This window comes from Zophobas morio, unplaced genomic scaffold, assembly GCF_036711695.1.
Source record: "Zophobas morio isolate AGI-343-1 ecotype UQ-CSIRO unplaced genomic scaffold, CSIRO_AGI_Zmor_V1 ptg000009l, whole genome shotgun sequence".
NCBI classification, from domain to species: Eukaryota; Metazoa; Arthropoda; class Insecta; order Coleoptera; family Tenebrionidae; genus Zophobas; species Zophobas morio.
In genome coordinates, this window is record NW_026972114.1 from 4,565,709 (window position 1) to 4,587,319 (window position 21,611).

Consider the following 21,611-nt stretch of genomic DNA (forward strand, 5'->3'; position numbering starts at 1 on the left):
TTTTTTTGAAAATGTGAAGAATACGCACGTCTTTATTGTAAAATAATGATAAAATAATAATTACTCCTATAATATTCAGAACATTTTGTTCGCTTGCGGTTTAATTAATAATTTCAGTCCTGTATTTTGGGACGACAAACTCATTGAAATTAAACTAATTACTACGTGACATTCTTTCGATGTATAAACATAAACAATTGGGCGTCAGATTGTTATTACCTAGTGGTGAAAGACAAGGGTTGTTAGAAATGGATTATTTTAAGTATACATGGTGAGTCACCAGAATCTAACAACGGACTGTCAGTCAGTAGCGTAACATGCACACTTCAGAATGGGGTCGTTTTTAAATGTATTTTTTTAAATCGCAAATAATAACACGCGGAAACATAAACTTAAGTGAACTGGTCAACAAGCGGATGAATCTATTAGGCACTAATCTAAACAAGTATTATGACAGAGAAACGATGACGGAATGTTTCACTGTACTTCCGGAGCAAGGGAAGTTCTGTCGAAACAACTTTCGACCAATTTTTTTCTTTATGATAAGTCTTTCTATCTCTAGTTTTCTCTCTTGAGTTACTAACTGATAAACAAATACCTACTTGAAGTGTTACCAATGTCGTTATGTTATTGTATTCTTATCATTGAAATATTCTTGTATCTAATCAAAAGTATTCATCGTTTTTGAATGTGTTATTCGTTTTTGAACGTTCAAATCTAGAATTAAGGTATTGTCAGGTTGGCCGAGCGGTCTAAGGCGCCAGATTTAAGCTCTGGTTCTCGAGAGAGAGCGTGGGTTCGAACCCCACACCTGGCAGTTTTTTTTCTGCGTACTTTATTTAATCTTATCAATAATAACAAAATGATTCGTTCATAAGAGCAGCAACGGTTGTGTAATTAGAATATAATAGGAAATATACCGTCTTATTTTAGTCATCAATTTTTTATATATCTCCATCTTTAAATATGGTGGAGTTGAGAATTTTTAAATATAACCATTTTTACTTCCCAAGCATAACCTAAGGAAGTATGTAATAGGGCTACTCCTAGAATTTGTAAAAAATAGGCCCCACGTTTTCGTGTTTCTGTCTGAGACTTTCATCACCCCCAACAAGACAAACAAAAACAAAAATGAGAATGTAATATGAAAAGTTGAACAATTCTGGGGTAGAATTGTGGGAGTGAGTAAAAAACCAATAAAGCTTAATACTGATTTTATTCAAAACAACCTAACTTATTTATACAAAAATAACCATCTGTACAAAAGTTTTAACTGAGAAGAAATTAACATATTTTGACAAATGCAGACGATGAGAAATATTTATTAATCAAAGTAAGTTTAATTTTGTAGATTGCTCTTCTCATTGGCGTGTGTGGTGCAAGCAGGCGTGAAGAGCTACATTCACTAAAAATTTAAGATATTGTCCAAAAAGACGACAAAGAATGTCTTATTCTAACAATCCTCGATACGAACAGCAACATTAAGAGAATCTTTCACGTGATAGCTGAACACAAAGCTGTCAATGGTGTGGAATTATACCAAAAGTGTATTCTATTACGACAGTTGAACACTTGAAGGAATTCATTCTTTTGCAAAAATGCCCGCTCTTGTTGCTGAATTTCTTACACTACCTAACCCGAGAGAATATACAGGACATTGCTTCCGGTGAAGTTCTGCGTCTCTAGCGGCAGATAAGGACGCTGATGTAATCTCCTTGAAACGGCTAGGAAGATGGAAGTAAGTTTTTCGCAGTATTTTTGTTTTTTTTTTCTAAATATTATTGGTTAGTAGGTATCAAGAGAAATTAGCATGATTCCTTCAAGTTAGAGTATTTCCTTTGGGGATAACAGGTTCCAAGGTGCTCAAAACTATTCGTTAAATTTTCATTTTGGGAAAGAAGTATTTAATAATCATTATCAGTGTCACTGTCAAAAAATTGGAAAGAAAGCCATAGCAAAAATAAGTGTACATGAATTTATATTTTTCAATTTCAGAACAACTCGTGAATAAAATTGCGTCAAAAATTAGGTGTTGCTAAAACAAAAGTTGGTAACAGATATTAATAAGTAGTTACGAATAATATATATGAACAATGAAAGATAAACAAATTAGACAAGAGATGATTTATCTAATCTGATGTTAACGTTTATCGAAATGAAAACATGATTTTTATTTATAGCACACTGCGTTGTTTAAAAGTGAGTGGCGATAGGTTGTAAGTAATGTCAGGATGGCCGAGCGGTCTAAGGCGCCAGACTCAAGGTTTCCTTGCCCGAAAATCAGGTTAAATGAGCGTTCTGGTCCACTCTGTGGGCGTGGGTTCGAATCCCACTTCTGACATAATCTTTTTTTTAATTTTTTTTTTTACTTTAATTATATTATCCTCAAAGTACTATATTTTGCAAGATAATAATAATCATATTTAAACAGGTTTTATCTTGCACAATAACTAACTTACTAACTCATCATATCTTGCACATTTATTTTATTATTTATTCGGCCAAATTTTAAGGTGACGTCATCAATTTTTGGAAGTGATAAGCAAATATATTTTGATAAAATTTTTTTGTATACGTATCATAACTTTAAAAGATATGCAAGACGTTTTGGGTAAAAACTCAACCGCGAATCATAAACTGCATCTACAGGACTATGTTATTTAATACATTTTAAAACCCATTTACCATGTACAATTTTGAAGTGACGTCATCACATTATGATGATTAGGCAAATTTTGGTCAACGTTTTATATACATGATATTCCTAATATAAGTGCAAAATTTGATAATAATCGGCTCAGTACATTCAGATAATATCTCTCTAATGAAAAAATTGGGACAGACGGGTAGACGGACAGACGGGCAGACGGACAAACAGACAGACAGACCGACTTACGGAAACGGGTGACTATTTCTTCGTATTGTAGGGATCATGACAGGTTGAGAAAACGTAGAAGTAGAGATTCGACCGAATATCGCCACTTTGCCGACTGAGTCACGAGGAGCTCCATTTCGTGGTGGTAATAAAACGTCATTATATCGTGCATTTTTTTCGCAAAAATTTGAGCTTTTGGCGAAAAAGCATAACGCGAATTCCTATACTACAAATAGATGTAATACGCTTCATTGAGATAATGTCATCAACAATCGGGCCAGCAGTTTCGGAGATTACGTGTCTAATAAAACTGTATACCGACAGACAGACAGACAGTCAGACAGAGAGACGGAAACGGGAAACAACTTTTTTCGTATTGTAGGGTTCATGAAACGCCGAGAAAACATAAAAGTGGCAATTTTTCTAGTGGACTCAATTACTATATTTGCTTAGCTTGCGCTCGGGAACTAAAAATGTACATTATCAAAATCAGTAGTGTTTGGTTATATTGCTGTTAACAAACTAAGACAAAATTTTGAAAAGTTTTTGAAATATGACGTGCTAAAAAACTAAAAGACGCAGTTCTTCTGTCATATAAAAGCCAACCCAAACTGGAACGGAGAATAGACGAGGAATTGTTTGTTGCCTAAAGACATTTCTCTTTGATACGTCTCTCTCTTTTTCGTTTTCTAGCTCTCTTTCATTTTGAGTTGCTAAGTGATTATATTCTTATCAGTTATAATCAACGCGCGGAATTGTGTTTCATACGCTAGATCCAGTGCTGTCGCGGCGATACTTTGATTACAAATATATTTTTCTTTTGGACTATATCAACTTAATATAACATTTCAAGATCACAGATCTGTGGTCCTGTGTTTGAAAAATTAAAAAGGGCATCGAGTATTTTTATTTGAAGTAATATAGTAATATAGAAGTAGTTTTTTAACAAGCTGTAAACACTCCTAGCGACGCACTGGCTACGACCTTGTGGACCAGATCAAAGCGTCCCCGCTACTCGCCGTAAAACACACCTTGCTTCAACTGGGGAATTGCATCCGTAAGATACTTTTCCGCCTAGTGGTTATAATATAACAAGTGATATGATTATTATCGATAATATTTCGACTGAAACCGAGTTGCAGATTCAACGAGTGCGAAGCACGAGTTGAATGTGCTGCTTCGGTTTCACGAGCCATATCTTCGATTATTAATCATATCACGAGTTATATTCAACATGAGAATATAATAAATGAACACATTTTTTGATAATAGAATTGATTTCGTTTTGAGCTTTTCCCCAACGTTGGCAAGCCATAATAGACAAAAAAATTTATGAAATTCTAAAATTTGTCAAATTTGACAGCTTTTAAATTTAGGTAGCAACAGACCACAATAAGGCAATAAAATTATTATCGCTGTGATAGACATGTAACTAAGGGCATGGACAAATTCTATTGGAAGAAATAGGGTCATGTGATCCATGAATTATATTCTCACTGAAACATACTCGTATCTAATCAAAAGTTCTCATTGTTTTTGAATGTAAGTATTTGTTTTTAAGCGTTCAAATATAGGTTTTAGGTTTAGTCAGGTTGGCCGAGTGGTCTAAGGCGCCGGATTTAAGCTCTGGTTCTCGAGAGAGAGCGTGGGTTCGAACCCCACACGTGGCACTTTTTTTCTATGCGTACTTTATGTAATCTTATCAATAACAATATGATTCGTTTATAATCACAGCAATCATAGCGTATTTAGAATATAATAGGAAAAATACGACTAGCTTATGTAAAGCCTTCTCTGATTTACCTTCTTATTTTAATTATCAATTTTTATAATTGCCCCGGTACGACGCCTATGTATCTTCTAGTATATACGCGTTTCTTCTCGTATGTAGTCTGACTCATTGACTGCACGGATGCAAGCGGATGTCGCGACGGGCCCAGAAAAAATCTCGAAGCGGCGCTCGAAAAGCTTGGAAGCGGAAGTCGCGAATACCCAATTCGAGAAAGAGCTCGATCGCCGAAATAAGGATTCAAATAGAATAGACGCCACCTTTGGGAATGATTCATTCAGTCAAGAAGTCGAGTGAGCGAATGCATTTAAGTTGCGAAGTTATTTTGTACGCAATCACTGCAATAGTTAGATGTGTAATTCGAGTTTTTATTTTTATTCGCTCGCGCCACGTAACAATATATTATTAATATTATTATTATTAATATTATTATGTCAGTGATGGTCAACAGGCAATAGCCCAATTACTGACCACCTTAGCAAAATATATGACCAACAGCTGAACCCACGAAGGCAAAGTTAAACAAACTGAATGTAGCTACATATACAAAGAAAAAACCTATTTATTTAAATATATCAAATGATTTCTGTTCCGAATTGTATAAAGTACACATCTCGTATATAGGTGAATGTTTTACAACGTTTAAGCGAGGAGTGGGCAAATAGAAGCAATCATGAGAACGAGATGACAATCTGGGGACAAGCAAATATAATCGACTCAAAAGATCCGGACAATCAATATGAAAATGAACCAACTTTTTAGAAAATTCAACGATGGAATAGTCCGTCTGCAATGTAAATCTCTAAACCCAAACTTATTTAAAAGAGTAATATGGGACGAACCCCTTGGTGGATAAACACCATCCGCCCTAAAAGTAAAGTACTTCAAAAAACGTAGTTGAATCTACTCCAATGTGTCTATATGAATCCGAGAAAATGGAGACCAAACAGCACTTGCATATTCAAGCTTGGATCGCACATAAGCAAAATATAAAATTTTCAAACAATCAAAGTCACTAAAACTACTGCCACATCTTAGTATAAAACCGAGTGATTTGAGAGCATTGGCACATATATTATTTATGTGTTTTACAAAAGAGAGTTTGGAGTCAAAAGTGACTCCCAAATCACAGAAAGAATCAACTCTAGTCAAAATGGTGTTATTGAGATCATAGGGATACAAGGTTTGGGTATTTTTGTTAGTAAATGACATAATAAAGCATTTGTCAAAATTTACCGGGAGAAAGTTAGAATTGCTCCAACATGGAAATTTCTGCAGATCATCTTGTAACATCCGGCAGTCATTAATACTCGAAACAGTTGTAAAAATTTTTAAACCATCCGCGTACATAAGAATGTTTGAACTAATACTCTTTGCGATGTCATTTATGTAAATCACGAACAAAAGAGGTCCAAGAACCGAACCCTGAGGCACTCCAGACAAGACAGAAATACTATCTGACACATGACCATTATATTTAACGCACTGAGTCCTATTGGATAAATACGATTTTAACAATGAAAGTAATGAAGCAGGAAACCCAAAATTACTTAATTTAACCAGCAAAACGTCATGATTAAGTTTGTCGAAGGCCTTGGAAAAATCAGTATAGGCCATGTCAACCTGAAGCATAGCATCAAAGCTTTCTGAAACAAACTGTGTGAATACACAGAGGTTAGATATGGTGGAACGGTTACTTACAAATCCATGTTGACAATCAGATATTTTACTACGAACATTAAATAACAAAAATTTATGTAAAACAAATTCAAAAACTTTGGCAAAGTTACAAATTAGCGAAATGGGCCTGTAATTCTCAATTGTATTTCTACTCCCATTCTTAAAAATTGGAGAAATAATAGAATGTTTCCAGATATCGGGAAAGATGGCAGAATTTATTATTAAATTAAAGATGACTGATAAGGGATGAGAAAGCACCGAAGCACAATCAGATAATAAAAAACCCGGAATATTATCGTGACCACTCGTTAAGTTACACTTAATTTTTTTTAGCGCTTTAAACACATCTGCTTCACTTATCGTGTTGAATTGTATAAGATCATTGTAAGACTCACATACGAATTCATTCAAATTTGTGGCTTTACAGTCAGTGTAACCTGAACTAAAATGGGTTGCAAATGCATTTACTATATCTGCAGGATTACAGAGTACCTTGTTATTATAACTCATTTGGGACGGTATACCCTCTTGTTTTTTAAGTCTGCTTATATGTGGCCAGAATTTATTAGGATTGGCTTTTATGTTATTTTCCAAATCGCAGATGTAATCACGATAGGCAATTTTGACATCACGTTTTATTTCGGAACGTACAGATTTGAAATTTAAAAGATCCTCTAAACTTTTACTTAGTTTATACCTAGAGCAAAGTTTCCATTTAAATTTGATTTTAATGTCCAATGTGAACCAAGGCGGGAAGGGCCTATGACGAATGTTACGAGTCTTGAGCACATAAATATCAAGGATGTTAATAAGTTTATTGTAGAATAAAGTACATGCAGTATTCGGATCATTAACTCCATTTAAAAAGGACCAATTAATTTGCCCAAGATGGTGATAAAGGTTGGGATAATCAGCTTTCCGAAAGTTCCACCGTTTAACTAATATTTCAGAATTACCTAAAATCTTACTTTTTCCTTGATGAGTATCTATGGTAATTACCAGAGAAGGATGATGACTGTCTTCTGGCAAAAGATAATCGTGACAACCATTAACAGAGCACTCATAGTTAGAAAGAATCAAATCTAAGAGTCTGCCATTAGTGTTCATAATAGTATTAAACTGACAATAGTTATTAAGATTTAAAAAAGTGCTTAGGGCAGACAACTTGTTATTACCAACAATATTGTTCTCTAAACCAATATGATATTCAGCAATGTTAAAGTCACCTATGATAACCACACGATTATTCCATAAATCAGCAAGATTACGGAGCAAATTAAATAATGAGATATAATCATCAACAGATGACTTGGGTGCAACAGAAATTACCAAAATGTAGAAAGAGACATATCTATATGTATGTTTTACCCCCACAATGTCAATTAAATGCAACTCTTCAAAACCATGCGGGGACAGATCAATCTGCAAAACAGAGAAATATTTGCGCATTGCTATCAGAACCCCACCGCCTCTGGTAAGAGTAGTTTTATTAAATTTACGATCAGATCTGTATATCTCAAAAGTGTCAGGAGAAAATTCTGAATTAGCCATAGAATCAGTAAACCACGTTTCAGTGAGAATTATGAGCTCAAAATTACAAGTTAGTAAAGAATTGAAAAGTTCCACTAGTTTTGAGTTTATACCTCGGGCATTTTGGTAATAGATTGATAACGAAGATAGTAAAGTGATTGAAGCAGTAGAATTATTATTAGTTGAAACGGTACCTAATAAAGTGGGATCCTCCAATGATTGCTATATGGCGGAGTCGAAAATGTCGCACTTGATTTTATCCATGGTTTTTCTAAATAACGTGCATTGTTTATAGTCCCAAGCCGCATGATCATACGTAACATCAGAAACTTCAAATTCATCTGTCGCTAAACTTTCTAAATATTTGGAGCAGTTACAACATTTAAAACTATCAGACCGACAGTCAACAAGTTTATGCTCTCCGGCACATTTTGGGCAGCAAGTTTTATTTTTACAATTTTTCGATACATGACCGTAGTTGTTGCAATTGTAACACCTAGTTACTTCGACAGCATCATAGATGGAACAACCATCGAGACCAATAAGACAGTGACCCACGCTCAATGCTCTTTTATATGTGTACAAATCGACTTCAATTAAGGCTTGATATACAGTATTATTTCTTTTTGTACAGCTCAGTTTTAACAAATTAACACTGGAATTAACATCAAAAATAGACTCATTTTGTTTTTAAGGTATAACAAGAAGTTCTCCTCATCAATATCATCTGAAAAACCAGTTATTCTAATTGTTGGTCTTATACTTTTAACTTCACGAACTTCATAGTCATCAGCAAACTTACCTTTAGCAATTTGTTTGAACGATTTAGTATTTTCACACCCAAGCATCAGTCCCCCATCCTTGAGTGGTTTTACTCTCCCAATAATATCTAAAGAAGAATTAAGAGGATCTATCGCGTTTAATACATCTGATTTAGTCTTTGAAACCGACTGAGTTTTATCTTTAGGCTGCACAATTACAGTTTTCTGAGACTTTTTTACCAAGGACTCGGCACACGATAATTTGGCATTTAATTCATCTTTATTTACCCCCTTAGATATTTGTATATCAGAATTTTTACCGCTCTTCAACGTTAAATTAAGTTTCTCAAATTCTGACTTAAGAATAATGTTTTCACTGGTTAAATCGCTAATTTTTAACTCAAGTTCAGTAACTCTAAGAGTTAAAGCACCAATATGCTCGATAAATAGCTGCGAAATGTTATCTACATGTTCCTTTACTATTTTATTCATCATATTTTTTAACTGATCAGTCGAAATATAGGTATTCAGCGAAGAAACAGAGGGGTTTTTATTAACAGCTGCTTTAGCCTCCAAAAATTTTGAAGAACATGCGGTACACGTCCATGATTCAACATTTCCCGACTCAACTAAGCCGTCGTAAGTCTCTTCAGAGATACCAGCACATACTAAATGAAAACTACCCTTACAGTCCCTATGACAAGTAACATGGTTCTCAGTACGTGTATTGACTGTCCGATTACATTTTGCACATTTAAGAGCTATACTTATTAAAAAAAAAAAACAAACTGAGACTTTCGTGTTTTAGAGTACCTATTATTAATGAACACCGCACCAAGTTAACAGCACTGCGCTCACGATGTCCCCTCGATAGGGTAAGGTCGCGAGCGCACAGTAATAGGAACTATTAGACAAAAAGAAAAGCTGATAAGATAACGTCTCACTCGGAATCACCAGAAATCCAAAAATGAACCATATACCACCCCAAACAGGGGTCACCCCCGATATCACAACGCTCTCCCGATGGTCCACACCACTACACCCCACACTGGTTCCAAATAAAATTAAATTGTTAATAATATCTTAGTGAAAATTACTAAATCACAGACAGCACTACCACACGACCGCACTGCACCGATCAATCTATAGGTACATGTATGGACTTTCACTTTTGAAAATTTAGACAGTACAATTCTACCAATAATAAGTTATTTATTTTACTCTATTTGAAGGAAATTAGCGTATTAACTTACTGAATTAAATCCAAAATTATAGCAATAAACAAAAAATCAACACTAGAGGGACATGAAGTGGAATTTTTCTGTGGTTTAGTAAAAAAAAAACATTGCAAAGCAGTCCATTTTTGGCTTTATTTTCATTAATAGAAGTGCAAAATTCATTATCGGGTGAAATACCTGCCAGCAGGGATCCTTCTTACGATGATAACATGCAAAAAATAGAATAAGATGTTTTTAGTACCTGAAAAATACCCATGGTTAGCAGCATTTAAGATCGCGTAAACTTACCGCTAAAAATAGTGGAAATGAAAGAACTCCAAACGGACCAGCTCGAATCCGCAAAGCTTTCTGAGAACGCATCAGCATAAAGACGACATATTTTTTCAGTCGTAAGTCGGTTTGATACCATTTAGAATTCCATATTGCGTTTGGAATAATTTCACTCTGAAAAAAAAAAATTGAAACGCGCTAATGAGATAGAAAATTTAAAAACACGTACAGCGTTTAGAAAATCCTGTCCACCTATACATGCCACAAACAAAGCCATAATCCATCCCAAAATGTGAAAAACAGCTCCCAAAATATTAATTTTCTAAAAGAGAAACTCATTTTTTCATCAATGCTTACACTGTTAACTTTTTAATTACGTCGAGAATTTGCTTTTCCAGGCAGGCAAAAATAGTACCCGTTAAAAGAAAATGACTAAACATACACTGAAAGAAAGCATTATCTAATCTTGAAGCAAACCTAAAAAATATAATTCCAGTGGTTTAAATTCATGTAAAAACTGAACATACTCTAATATCTGGATGTGATAGGAAATACATCTCTCTAAATTTCTTTGACTCACTGTGTAGCTCTTGTTATCAAAACATTCTTCAATCATAACTTTCAAATGCTGAATTCGTAATATGATATGATGTGCTATTTCAAAAGCGTTAAGAGAAATATGTAAGCACATTTTTATAAGCAAGTGACTAAAAAAAATACCGAACAAAGAAAATAACTGAAAAACGGGAAAATAGTCTATGTTGAAGGGAATCCAAAATGGTCCTATTAAGCCACAATGGTTTTCTTTCATGCCTCTCTCGGAACTAATTCTTTTGCACTCTGATTTCTCTGACAACTTTAGAAAATTGTAAAATATTACGGCACCGACAGTGTAACAAAAAAACAATTTCACCACTAAGTTTAATTTTTTGTTTCGTTTTTCAAAATTAGAAGGAACCCCAAATATTTCAAAGTCCGATAAATCTCGCATCAAGAAAGCAATGTTTTTTTGATTTTCTACAAAGACGTAAACCATATAAGTGCATCCAGTGAGGGCTATTACTTCAGCAAGTTCTTCAGTGATGGCAAATTCTGGGTGTTCTACAAAAAAGCAGAATCTAATTTCCTAAATGAGTACTATACTAGAAACATACTTAGAAGTAAGTAAGCGTGTGTACTGAGGGAAAATATTATGATTCCATTAATTATAAAAAAAATTATAACTCTAATTCTATCATTTATTCCAGGACTTAATTCGTTTCCTTCCAATGGCCACACTAAACTGTATCGAAATATTTTTCGACTTGTTTGGCATATTGCAATTCCTTCGTTTACAGGCATCATTTGTTTTCTGTTGAAATATTATGTTCGCAAATTCTGAAAAAAAGTTTTTTTTAAATGACGTTTCATTAAAAAATAAAACTACGTATTGTACTTACATGGAAAATCTGGGTTCCAAAAAAAAATCTAAAATATGTAAAAACTTCCGACTGACAATAATAATGAAGTGTTTTCCAAATAAAAGATCTTATCGAACTGCTTTTATATCTTGTGAATGCAATATTATTTTGACAAAGAAGACATAAAACTAATGTGAATCATCTGCGTTTCCCTATCTCTATACCAAGGAAATTGATAGTAACTTGATCATTGTAAACGTGGCCACGTAACTGGAATAAGTAAGTATATTCGTGACATGTAATCCTTAAAGTTGTCTTGTTTGAATATTATAAGAGTAGTTGTTTTTATTTTGTGCGCTGTACTCACCCGTTATTACTTTTTGTGGTTGTTGTTTTATTCATAGCTTTTATAATATTTATACCTTATGTATGTATGCGTCTAATTCAAATTCAGACCCACAAATCGATTATTGCAGGAGGTAATATTTCAATAGGTGTTGGGATTAAAAAAACGGTTCAATTAGTCTGAAAATTTTGCTGCAGTTACAAGTACTTACTATGCTATATTGGTCAAAAGTCATTTCGACAGGACTTCCCTCGTCACTGAGGTGCAGCAGGTACAACAAATCCCGCTTCTTTGAAAAATTAAAAATAAATGATTTTGCGCCTAAAAAGGTAAATGATATCATATAAATTCGTTTTGATATTCTATATATTTTTTTTGTTTCTCTACCACATATCACTTATTTTTTAATGACACACTATACATTTTTTCAGAAATCTTGTAGAGCTTGTTTTCTTGAATTCATTAATGCATAATACTTTATTCACCTATACCCCGCTACTGTCCACTGTCTAGCATTCCAACACATTGTGTTACGAAAACACACTTGTTTATATTTGGTCGGCAATTCTGGAATGACCTGGGCGTCAACCCATGATAGAAACCGGATTAGCAATTGCTGTTTAATAAAAATCTGGACAAACGGCAGGCAGACTGAACTATGGGACCTAATTCTTCATATTCTATGGGTCATGAAATGTCGAGAAAGTAACCAGTCTCCCGCCGATAGACTTGATTGCAATATTTTCTTTGTTTACGCTTTTTTTTCATGACCACTACAATTCGAAGTTTCCGTCCGTCTGTCTGTCTGTCTGCCGTCTGTCCGGATTTTTATTAGACAGATAATTTCCGAAACTACTGGACTGATTGTTATCAAATTTTGAAAGTACACTAGGAATATAGATGATCAGAGGTTAACCAAAATTTGGCTAATCATCCTCACCACCAATGGCATGACCTCATCTCCAAAATTTACAATAATATATATTTTTTAATTTTATAAAACAGGATAGTGTTACACTTGTGATGTATGAATCCAGATTGTTGCAGAAAAGTATCAAAATTGTATAACAACACTTTGCATTTTAACTTTGAAATTGCAAAGCTGAATGATCTGAAATTTTGCAAACGTTTTAAGATTATCGTAATGATGGCAAATTGTTAATGAAAATTTATTCGTTTACCTCTCACAAAAAAATGATGACGTCATGTCAAAATTTTGTCAAATAAGTCTTACCTAAAATGTGCAAAATTATGGCTGCACTTGTGACTTATCATTCAATTAATAGTTTTTAGAATTGCTTGTACCAGGTGTCTCAAATAAAATAGTGGATGAATCAGTTTAGTTTTATTAATTTATCTATACTTATATTATAAAGCTGAAGTGTTTGTTTAATTGAACGCGCTAATCTCAGAAACCACTGGTTCGAATTCAAAAAAATCTTTTTGTGTTGGATAGTCCATTTATCGTACCTACATATAGGCTACATAACATCACGTTACGATCAATAGGAGCGAAGTAGCAATGAAAAATTCGGAAAAACGGGAAAATTATTCCTCCTTCGACAGCTACTTGAGCATCAACTGTTACTTACTGAAGTATTAGCATCATCTAGAAAAACTAGAAATACTTTGATTTGATATTCGAGTAGATACTTCGTATTTCGAGTATGAGCATCTACTGAGTTTTATTTATATCAACCACTGTCAAAAAATTGATCGAACGTTGTTTCGACAGAACTTCCTTCGCACCAAAAGTATAATGAAACATATTCAGCATTTTCGAGTTGAGTCTTTTCTTCACACAATTTTCGATCAACACGTATAGCACCTTAGATTGGTGCAGTATAATACTAAAAATAACTGTACTGTATTCCCAATATTATCTGCGAAAATCGAGTGAGCCGTTCTATCAATTTTTTGGGGGGAATAAATAAATATTCTTAACAATTTACCATGCTTACAATAACCTTAAAACGTCTGCAAGATCTCAAAGTATTCATTTCTGCAACTCTTGAGTTATTCACTAAAATAAATTGACTGATCCATACATTTTTTGAGTCACTGTAAAAGCAAATCTAAAAAATATGAATCTGTGGCGAGCAAGTTGCCTGCGCTATAGGCAACCAACCGTACGCCTGCAAAGAACACCGCTAATTGGCTGGCGTACCACGCAGAAGCGAAAACGAGAAGCGAGACTAGAAAAGGCTTGATGGAAGCACAACTCGCTCTCTGCGCCATCGTCCACAGAAGCAGCAAGATCACGAAGAACACCGCGCTCCTCGCCGCCGCAGAGTTCCAACACAACCACGTTGCTTAAGTGTCATTCGTTTGTAAATATGTGTACATAAATAAATCCATACCAAAAACATCCACAACTGGTGACCCTCGACGAAAGAAGAAAACGCAACAACACAGAACATACACCGATTGACAAGCAACATCATGACGAACGCTGAACGAATCGCCCAACTTGAAAAGGAACTCGCAGACGTAAGGCCGCCCTGGAATCGAAAGCTACAACAAACGAGGTAGAAGTGAACACCGTGAGTAACAGCGGAAACCCGAAACTTCCCGTTTTCTGGCAACGGGACCCTCAGCTGTGGTTCGCGCAGGTGGAGGCACAATTCCACAGCCTCCGAATAAGGACGGACATTACGAAGTATTTCGCGGTCGTAGCGGCGTTGGACTCCAGCGTACTGCAACACGTCGCCGACGTCATCGCAAATCCCCCAGAGAGCAACAGATACGACACGATAAAGCAAAAGCTTATTCGGGCGTATACGGACTCACAAGAACGCCAGATACGGAAGCTACTCAATGAACTGGAGCTTGGAGACAGGAAGCCCTCGCAATTATTACGGGAGATGAAAACCCTCGCAGGTACCCAAATGCAGGATGACTTCCTCAAGACGTTATGGCTGCAGCGGCTACCAGCTAACGTACAGTTAGTACTCTCGGGAACTACGGGGTTAACATTCGAAAAGACTGCGGAGCTGGCAGACAAGATGGTGGAAATCCACATCAGCAACGCGCCACACGCAGCAATCGCCACCGTAACAAAGACTGCAGCGAATACAAGGACGACGAACGCCACTGGAGACGAAAACACCACGCAGTGCACCACGCCTATGGAAGCCATGCAAAAGCAGATCGCGACATTGACGGCAACAGTAGAGCGCCTAGTTACCGACAGAGGACGCGGCTATAATAATAAGCATTCACGTTCGGTAACTGACAGAAATTTTTCTGTAGTTAAGTTGCAATCTTAAGATCACTAGAAATTGAAGATTGGCATCAACTGTCTAATTTTCTAATTCAAATGTCAAATCTGAATTGTGTGGAAAAAAAACCGAAGTTTTTCTAATTTCAACACGCCTCGTTTCAAGAAAATCCTTAAATACAGCATGGAAACAATTTCCATAAAAGTAATCACGAGAAAGCACATTTTAAAGGAAAAGAAACAAAAAATATTTCGTGGTTTTCAAAAAATTGGGTAAAACGGAAACAGTTAAACTGGTGGCAGAAATATTCTCCGTAAAGTTCGCTAGTGTTGTCGAGTGTTTTTCGAATTTTCAAATAATACAGATACAACGGCGCTGGTGCCGTTAATATTATAATCAGAATCAGAAAGACGACTGCGCAGATTTATATATGTACCTACATGCTTTGTTGATTCCGTTCTACAATTGGTTTTTAAGTTTTATATAATCGAGGGAAAACACTCGGCTTTGAGAAGAATTGTACGTACTACACGTATAAATTTAGGTTTCCGAAGGCGAAGTTTTTCACATTTTAAACATGTTATAGCTGCCAGAATCAAATTTCTAAGGCGGTACCTATCTTCAATTGCGTGATAGTGGTGAAGATTTACATTTCATTTTCTTGGGTGAGACATGGATATACCAAAACGGATCCATGGTAAAATTGTGGATCCATGATGATGACATCAAAGCTTGTCCTCCTAAAATAACTAGTGGAGGGAAAAGATTCACAATTTTACATGCGGGTTGCTCTTTGGGCTTTTAGAGGGATGCGATTTTCTCCTTGATTCAAAAATAGATTCACCAGATTACCACAAAACCATCACATTTTCTATATTTGACATTTACTTACTTACATGTCACATTTTTGATACCTACTTTCTAACATTCCAGTAATACATTATACACTAGAACAATTATATCCGCAGTTACACAGCTTAAAAAAAAAAGTTACCAAATCTAGTTACATCTACCGAACGTGAATTCCTTATACAAACAAATATGGCCGCTACGGACGTCACCGCTCGAACTCGGGAAGCCGGACACGTGTCAACGAGAATAAGGGGTTATGTTATTACCATGAGACATTCGGCGAAAAAGCCCGGAAGTGCCACCAGCCCTGCAACTATTCGGGAAACTGATTTCCCCGTCGGCACTCGAGGCGGTGCACGACGGTACAACACAGCAGCAATATCGCCTTTTTGTAACGGACCCGAGCAGCGGAATCCAATTCCTAATCGACACCGGAGCCGAGATTTCAGTCGTTCCAAAAGCCTTTTCAGGTAAGCAACGTCCATGCCCCACTGAAACGGTGCTTTTTGCAGCAAACAACAGCCAAATTCGGACATACGGCCGCAAGCTAATGTTGCTCGACTTCAAACTCCGAAGACCGCTGAAATGGGTATTCATAATCGCAGACGTCAGCAAACCCATTATCGGCGCGGACTTTCTCAACCATTACCATTTGCTCCCCGATCTACGCAATCGAAAACTCATTGATGCATCGACACTGCTGTCCACATCAGGAATTCTCGCACTGTGCACACCACCCAATATTTCAACCGTGGCCAAAACTTCGCCGTACCACGAGTTGCTAGCGAAATTCCCCGAAATCACACGTCCTCGACCACCAGGCACAATTCCTGGAACGAATACGGCCCATCACATTTTCACTTCAGGACCTCCAATCGCTGAAACTCCCCGACGACTGTCGCCAGACAAATTAAAAGTGGCAAAAATGGAGTTCCAGTTCATGATGGAGCAAGGTTGGTGCCGACCGTCAAAAAGTCCTTGGGCCAGTCCGCTACATTTGGTGAAGAAAAAGCAGCCTGGCGAATGGCGTCCCTGTGAGGATTACAGGCGCCTGAACAGTGTCACCGTGCCAGACAGCTACCCGATCCCTCACATTCAGGACTTCTCGTTCCGACTGGAAGGAAAACGAGTCTTTTCGACCATCGATTTAGTACGGGCCTACCACCAAGTCCCAGTAGCTGAGGAGGATATACCAAAGACCGCAGTGTGCACCCCGTTTGGATTGTTTGAGTTTACCGTAATGACATTCGGTCTGCGAAATGCGGCTCAGACTTTCCAACGAGACTTAAATTCCGTTCTAAGTGATTTGGATTTCTGTTTCAGTTACATTGACGACATTCTGGTATATTCAAGTGACGAAACTGAACACTTACAACATTTAGAAATCCTTTTCCGGCGTTTACAACAGCATCACATCGTAGTCAATCCGGCAAAGTGCGTGCTGGGCGCCCCCGAGGTTGAATATTTAGGGCACACCATCACGGCAAGAGGAACTCAGCCCCTAGCAAGCAAAATATCAGCCATGCAACAGTTTCCGAAACCAAAAACTGTCAAAGATCTTCGACGTTTTCTGGGTATGCTAAATTTCTATCGAAGATTTCTAAGGAAGGCGGCTGAAGCACAGGCACCCCTGCACGCGTACCTGAAGGGCGACAAGAAGAACGACAAGACGCCGATACAATGGACTCCAGAAACAGAAGCGGTTTTTGAGCGATGCAAAGGAGAGTTGGCTAGAGCTACACTGTTGGTACACCCCGCCGATTACGCTCCCTTGAGACTAACCACCGACGCTTCAGACGTAGCTATTGGAGCTGTACTTGAACAGGAAGTTGAGCAAACATGGCAGCCATTAGGGTTTTTCTCAAAAAAACTGAACCCAGCTCAACGAAACTACAGCACCTACGACCGCGAACTACTGGCAGTTTATGAAGCGATCAAATTTTTCCGGCACATGGTTGAAGGCAGACATTTCTCAATTAGAACTGACCACAAACCGCTGGTGTACGCATTTCACCAAAAATCCAGCAAGGCGTCACCCCGACAACTGCGACATTTGGATTTTATTGGACAATTTTCGACTGAGATCACTCACGTGACAGGTGACCAGAACCTTGTCGCGGATTCCCTGTCCCGAATCGACGAAATCACCACTCCAACGATAATAGAACCTCGAGACCTAGAGAACGAACAAGAGACTGACCCAGAATTCCTCGAGTTACGAAAAACTCCAACGACAGGCCTCCAGCTTAGGAAGCTCACTCCCACAGATTCTGAGGTACCCATATGGTGCGACATATCAACCACGAACATTCGGCCATACATACCACCCCGTTTTCGCCGAAGGGTTTTCGACAAGTACCACAGTTTTTCCCACCCAAGCGGAAAGGCCACGTACAAAGCCATCAAAACCAAGTTCGTATGGCCCCGGATGGAGCGAGACATTAAACAGTGGGCTCGAACATGCCTAGCTTGCCAAAAATCCAAGGTAAGCCGTCATGTAAAAACTCCTTTTAATTCCTTTGACCCGACAGACCAACGATTCGAACACATCCACGTAGACATCGTCGGTCCACTGCCTACATGCCAGGGATATCGATACTGTCTGACCATGTCCGACCGATTTACTCGATGGCCCGAAATCGCCCCCATGGAAGACATGACTGCTGACACCGTGGTCAAGACGCTATACGCATCCTGGATCGCGCGTTTTGGATGTCCGCGACGAATAACGACAGACCAAGGAAGGCAGTTCGAGGCAGCCATCACGACGAGTTTGATGAACCTGTTGGGAACTAAACGTTGCCGAACAACACCATACCGGCCACAGAGTAATGGCCTCATCGAGAGGTGGCACAGGACAATGAAAGCTGCGATAATGTGCCAAGAGAATGAGAACTGGGTTGACTCACTTCCAACTGTACTCCTGGGCCTACGTACCGCCATTAAGGACGACCTGAAATGTTCGCCAGCAGAGATGACGTATGGTACCCAGCTTAGTATTCCGGGAGAGTTCTTCTTTACGACAAACGATGTCTCAGCTGAACCATTCACATTCGTAGAGAAGTTGAAGCTACAAATGGAACAACTACGACCAGTCCCAGCTTCACACCATGACAGGCGACGCACATTTGTCCACCCAGAGCTGGATACATGCACCCACTTATTTCTACGCGACGACGCAGTACGAAGACCGCTGCAACAACCATACAGCGGACCACACCCAGTAACATCTCGAAGGGGAAAAACGCTAACCATTGTTGTACGAGGCAAGCCAACAACTGTCAACATCGAGAGAGTCAAACCAGCATTCCTTCCACAAGAAGCCGAACCGCCAATTTTACAAACAACAACGCAGCCAGAACCCACAATCAGTCGCAGAACAACAAGAGCAGGACGACAAACGAAAACACCAGTCCGTTTTAGAGACCAATGACCCGTGACGACGTCACTGGAGAGGGGGTACTGTGGCGAGCAAGTTGCCTGCGCTATAGGCAACCAACCGTACGCCTGCAAAGAACACCGCTAATTGGCTGGCGTACCACGCAGAAGCGAAAACGAGAAGCGAGACTAGAAAAGGCCTGATGGAAGCACAACTCGCTCTCTCCGCCATCGTCCACAGAAGCAGCAAGATCACGAAGAACACCGCGCTCCTCGCCGCCGCAGAGTTCCAACACAACCACGTTGCTTAAGTGTCATTCGTTTGTAAATATGTGTACATAAATAAATCCATACCAAAAACATCCACAAATCCAATGATAAATTACGAAAGTATTCTGATGATATTTTGCACATTTTAGATAGGATTTATTCGGCCAAATCTTGAGATGACGTCATCAATTTTTTGGGCTTGATAAACACATTACTTCTGAAAATTATTTTTACGCAACCCAAAATACTAATACCCAGTACCACTTGATATTATCTAAATTTAAAATGAAATGCCTAATCCATGATTGCTTTGACTTTGACAGTGTCACTTTGACGTTAATTAATTTTTAACATTTTTTTTTCATCGTTGACTCCCCTCTAGAGCCCCATTGGATCGACGACAAACAGTCAGATCAATCTGGGCTATACTGAAGCCGTAAGTGCTCTACCAATGTTGTTCGCCGCTAATGTGCATGTGTTAATTCGCCATCTCTGCGTCACCTAGAGCCTCTTCGAAGTGCAAATCTGCAACCTCTGGACTTTTTCGGCCATCCATTTACAAAAAAGCCTTAGCATCCCCCCAAAATGCCCAACATTTTCAACAGATTAGTAGTTAAATTATTTACTTACTTGTTTGAGTTTGTGTTGTAACCTTTGAATAAAATTCCGTAAAAGAAATTTTTAGAAATAATTTTCTCGTGATTATTCGGTTGCAAAAGATCAATAGGCACACTGACAAATTTATTAGCGGCGCCGGAGGAGATTTCCGACTGGCTGCGGTACCACCATGGACACTCGCGTAACCTCCTTTTCCACAATTGTCAAAATGAGATTGTCAAACTCAAAGCAATAATGGATTAAGCATTTCATTTTAAATTCAGTTAGTATCAAATGGTACATGGTATTCGTATTTTGGGTTGCATAAAAATAATTTTCAGAAGTAATTCTCTCGTGACTAACCCTGTATTTTGATTAAAAACCTACCATGTCAAACAGTAAGTTCAAAACGTCTGCAATATTTCAAAATTCAGTTTTGCAATTCTTGATTCAATCAATAAAATAAATTGACTCAGTGATTAATTTTGTTGAGGCACCCCCTATAAGAAAAAGTAAAAAATATGAATGGAATGCTAAATCACAAGTATAGTCTCATCCTATTTTGGAAATTTTAGATAGGATTCATTCGGCAAAATTTTGGGCTGACGTCATCAGTTTTTTGGAGGGGTTAAGTAAATATATTTTGAATAAAAATTTATTATGCTTATCATATGTTTAAAACATCTGCAAGATTTCAAAGCATTCGGTTTTGCAGATTCAAAATTAAATTGTAGGTGAAACAAAGTTCACGGGGTCAGCTAGTAAAATATAAAATTACACTTAATTCACTTAATTCTTTTTCTTCGTTGGACGAAATAAATTCTACATGCCGACTACCCGATTTAGGTTTTAATATTTTTGTTTGTTTCGGTCGATTTATACTCAGTGATTTAACATTATTAACTGAGTATGATTAAAATTTAATGTGTGAGCCTTAAATTGCTTGAATTTAATCACATGATCGATTATGTACGTGATCCGATTTAATATCTGCATTTAATCGATCACGTAATAAATTCCAATGAATCAGAAATCTCAAAACGGTGGCTAGTTCTACAGAAATTTATGCTTCTACAGAGAAGATTTTTTGACAATATTAGTCAGAATATAAAAGTACCATTTTACTTTATTTAACATTTTCAGATATTCGGTGTTTATTATGTGCTTCACCTTGATTTAAAATTCAATGACAATCTATTTTGCTAACACATGGTCTTCCTTTGTCTCAGGTTTGCTTTGTCTCACCCGGTCATATTCGTCAGTTTGGCGCTCAAATATTGGGCAAATTCATAGACGATGGTAGTTTTTCCTTACTTCGACCATGGCTTTTTAATGTCTTGTGCTTGCAGCACTTACCCGTGTTGGTTTTCCCTCCTTTCTGCGATTATTTGCTTCATATGTGAC

The 21,611-nt window shown here is 37.4% G+C and overlaps 1 protein-coding gene and 1 non-coding gene across 2 annotated transcripts; one reads left to right on the forward strand and one right to left on the reverse strand.

The window, feature by feature from the left end:
* The first annotated feature begins 2,225 nt into the window (after nt 1-2,225).
* Nucleotides 2,226-2,341, forward strand: Trnal-caa (transfer RNA leucine (anticodon CAA)). The gene is made up of 2 exons: nt 2,226-2,263; nt 2,297-2,341. It is a non-coding gene; the product is annotated as a tRNA-Leu (tRNA).
* Nucleotides 2,342-10,024: 7,683 nt separating this feature from the next.
* LOC135125680 (putative odorant receptor 85d) lies at nt 10,025-10,834 on the reverse strand. The gene is made up of 5 exons (XM_064051329.1): nt 10,671-10,834; nt 10,521-10,620; nt 10,373-10,465; nt 10,162-10,317; nt 10,025-10,114 (listed from the first exon to the last, which is right to left on the reverse strand). The coding sequence occupies exons 1-5, from the start codon at nt 10,832-10,834 to the stop codon at nt 10,070-10,072; spliced, it is 558 nt and encodes a 185-aa protein (XP_063907399.1). The 3' UTR covers nt 10,025-10,069.
* Between the last annotated feature and the right edge of the window lie 10,777 nt (nt 10,835-21,611).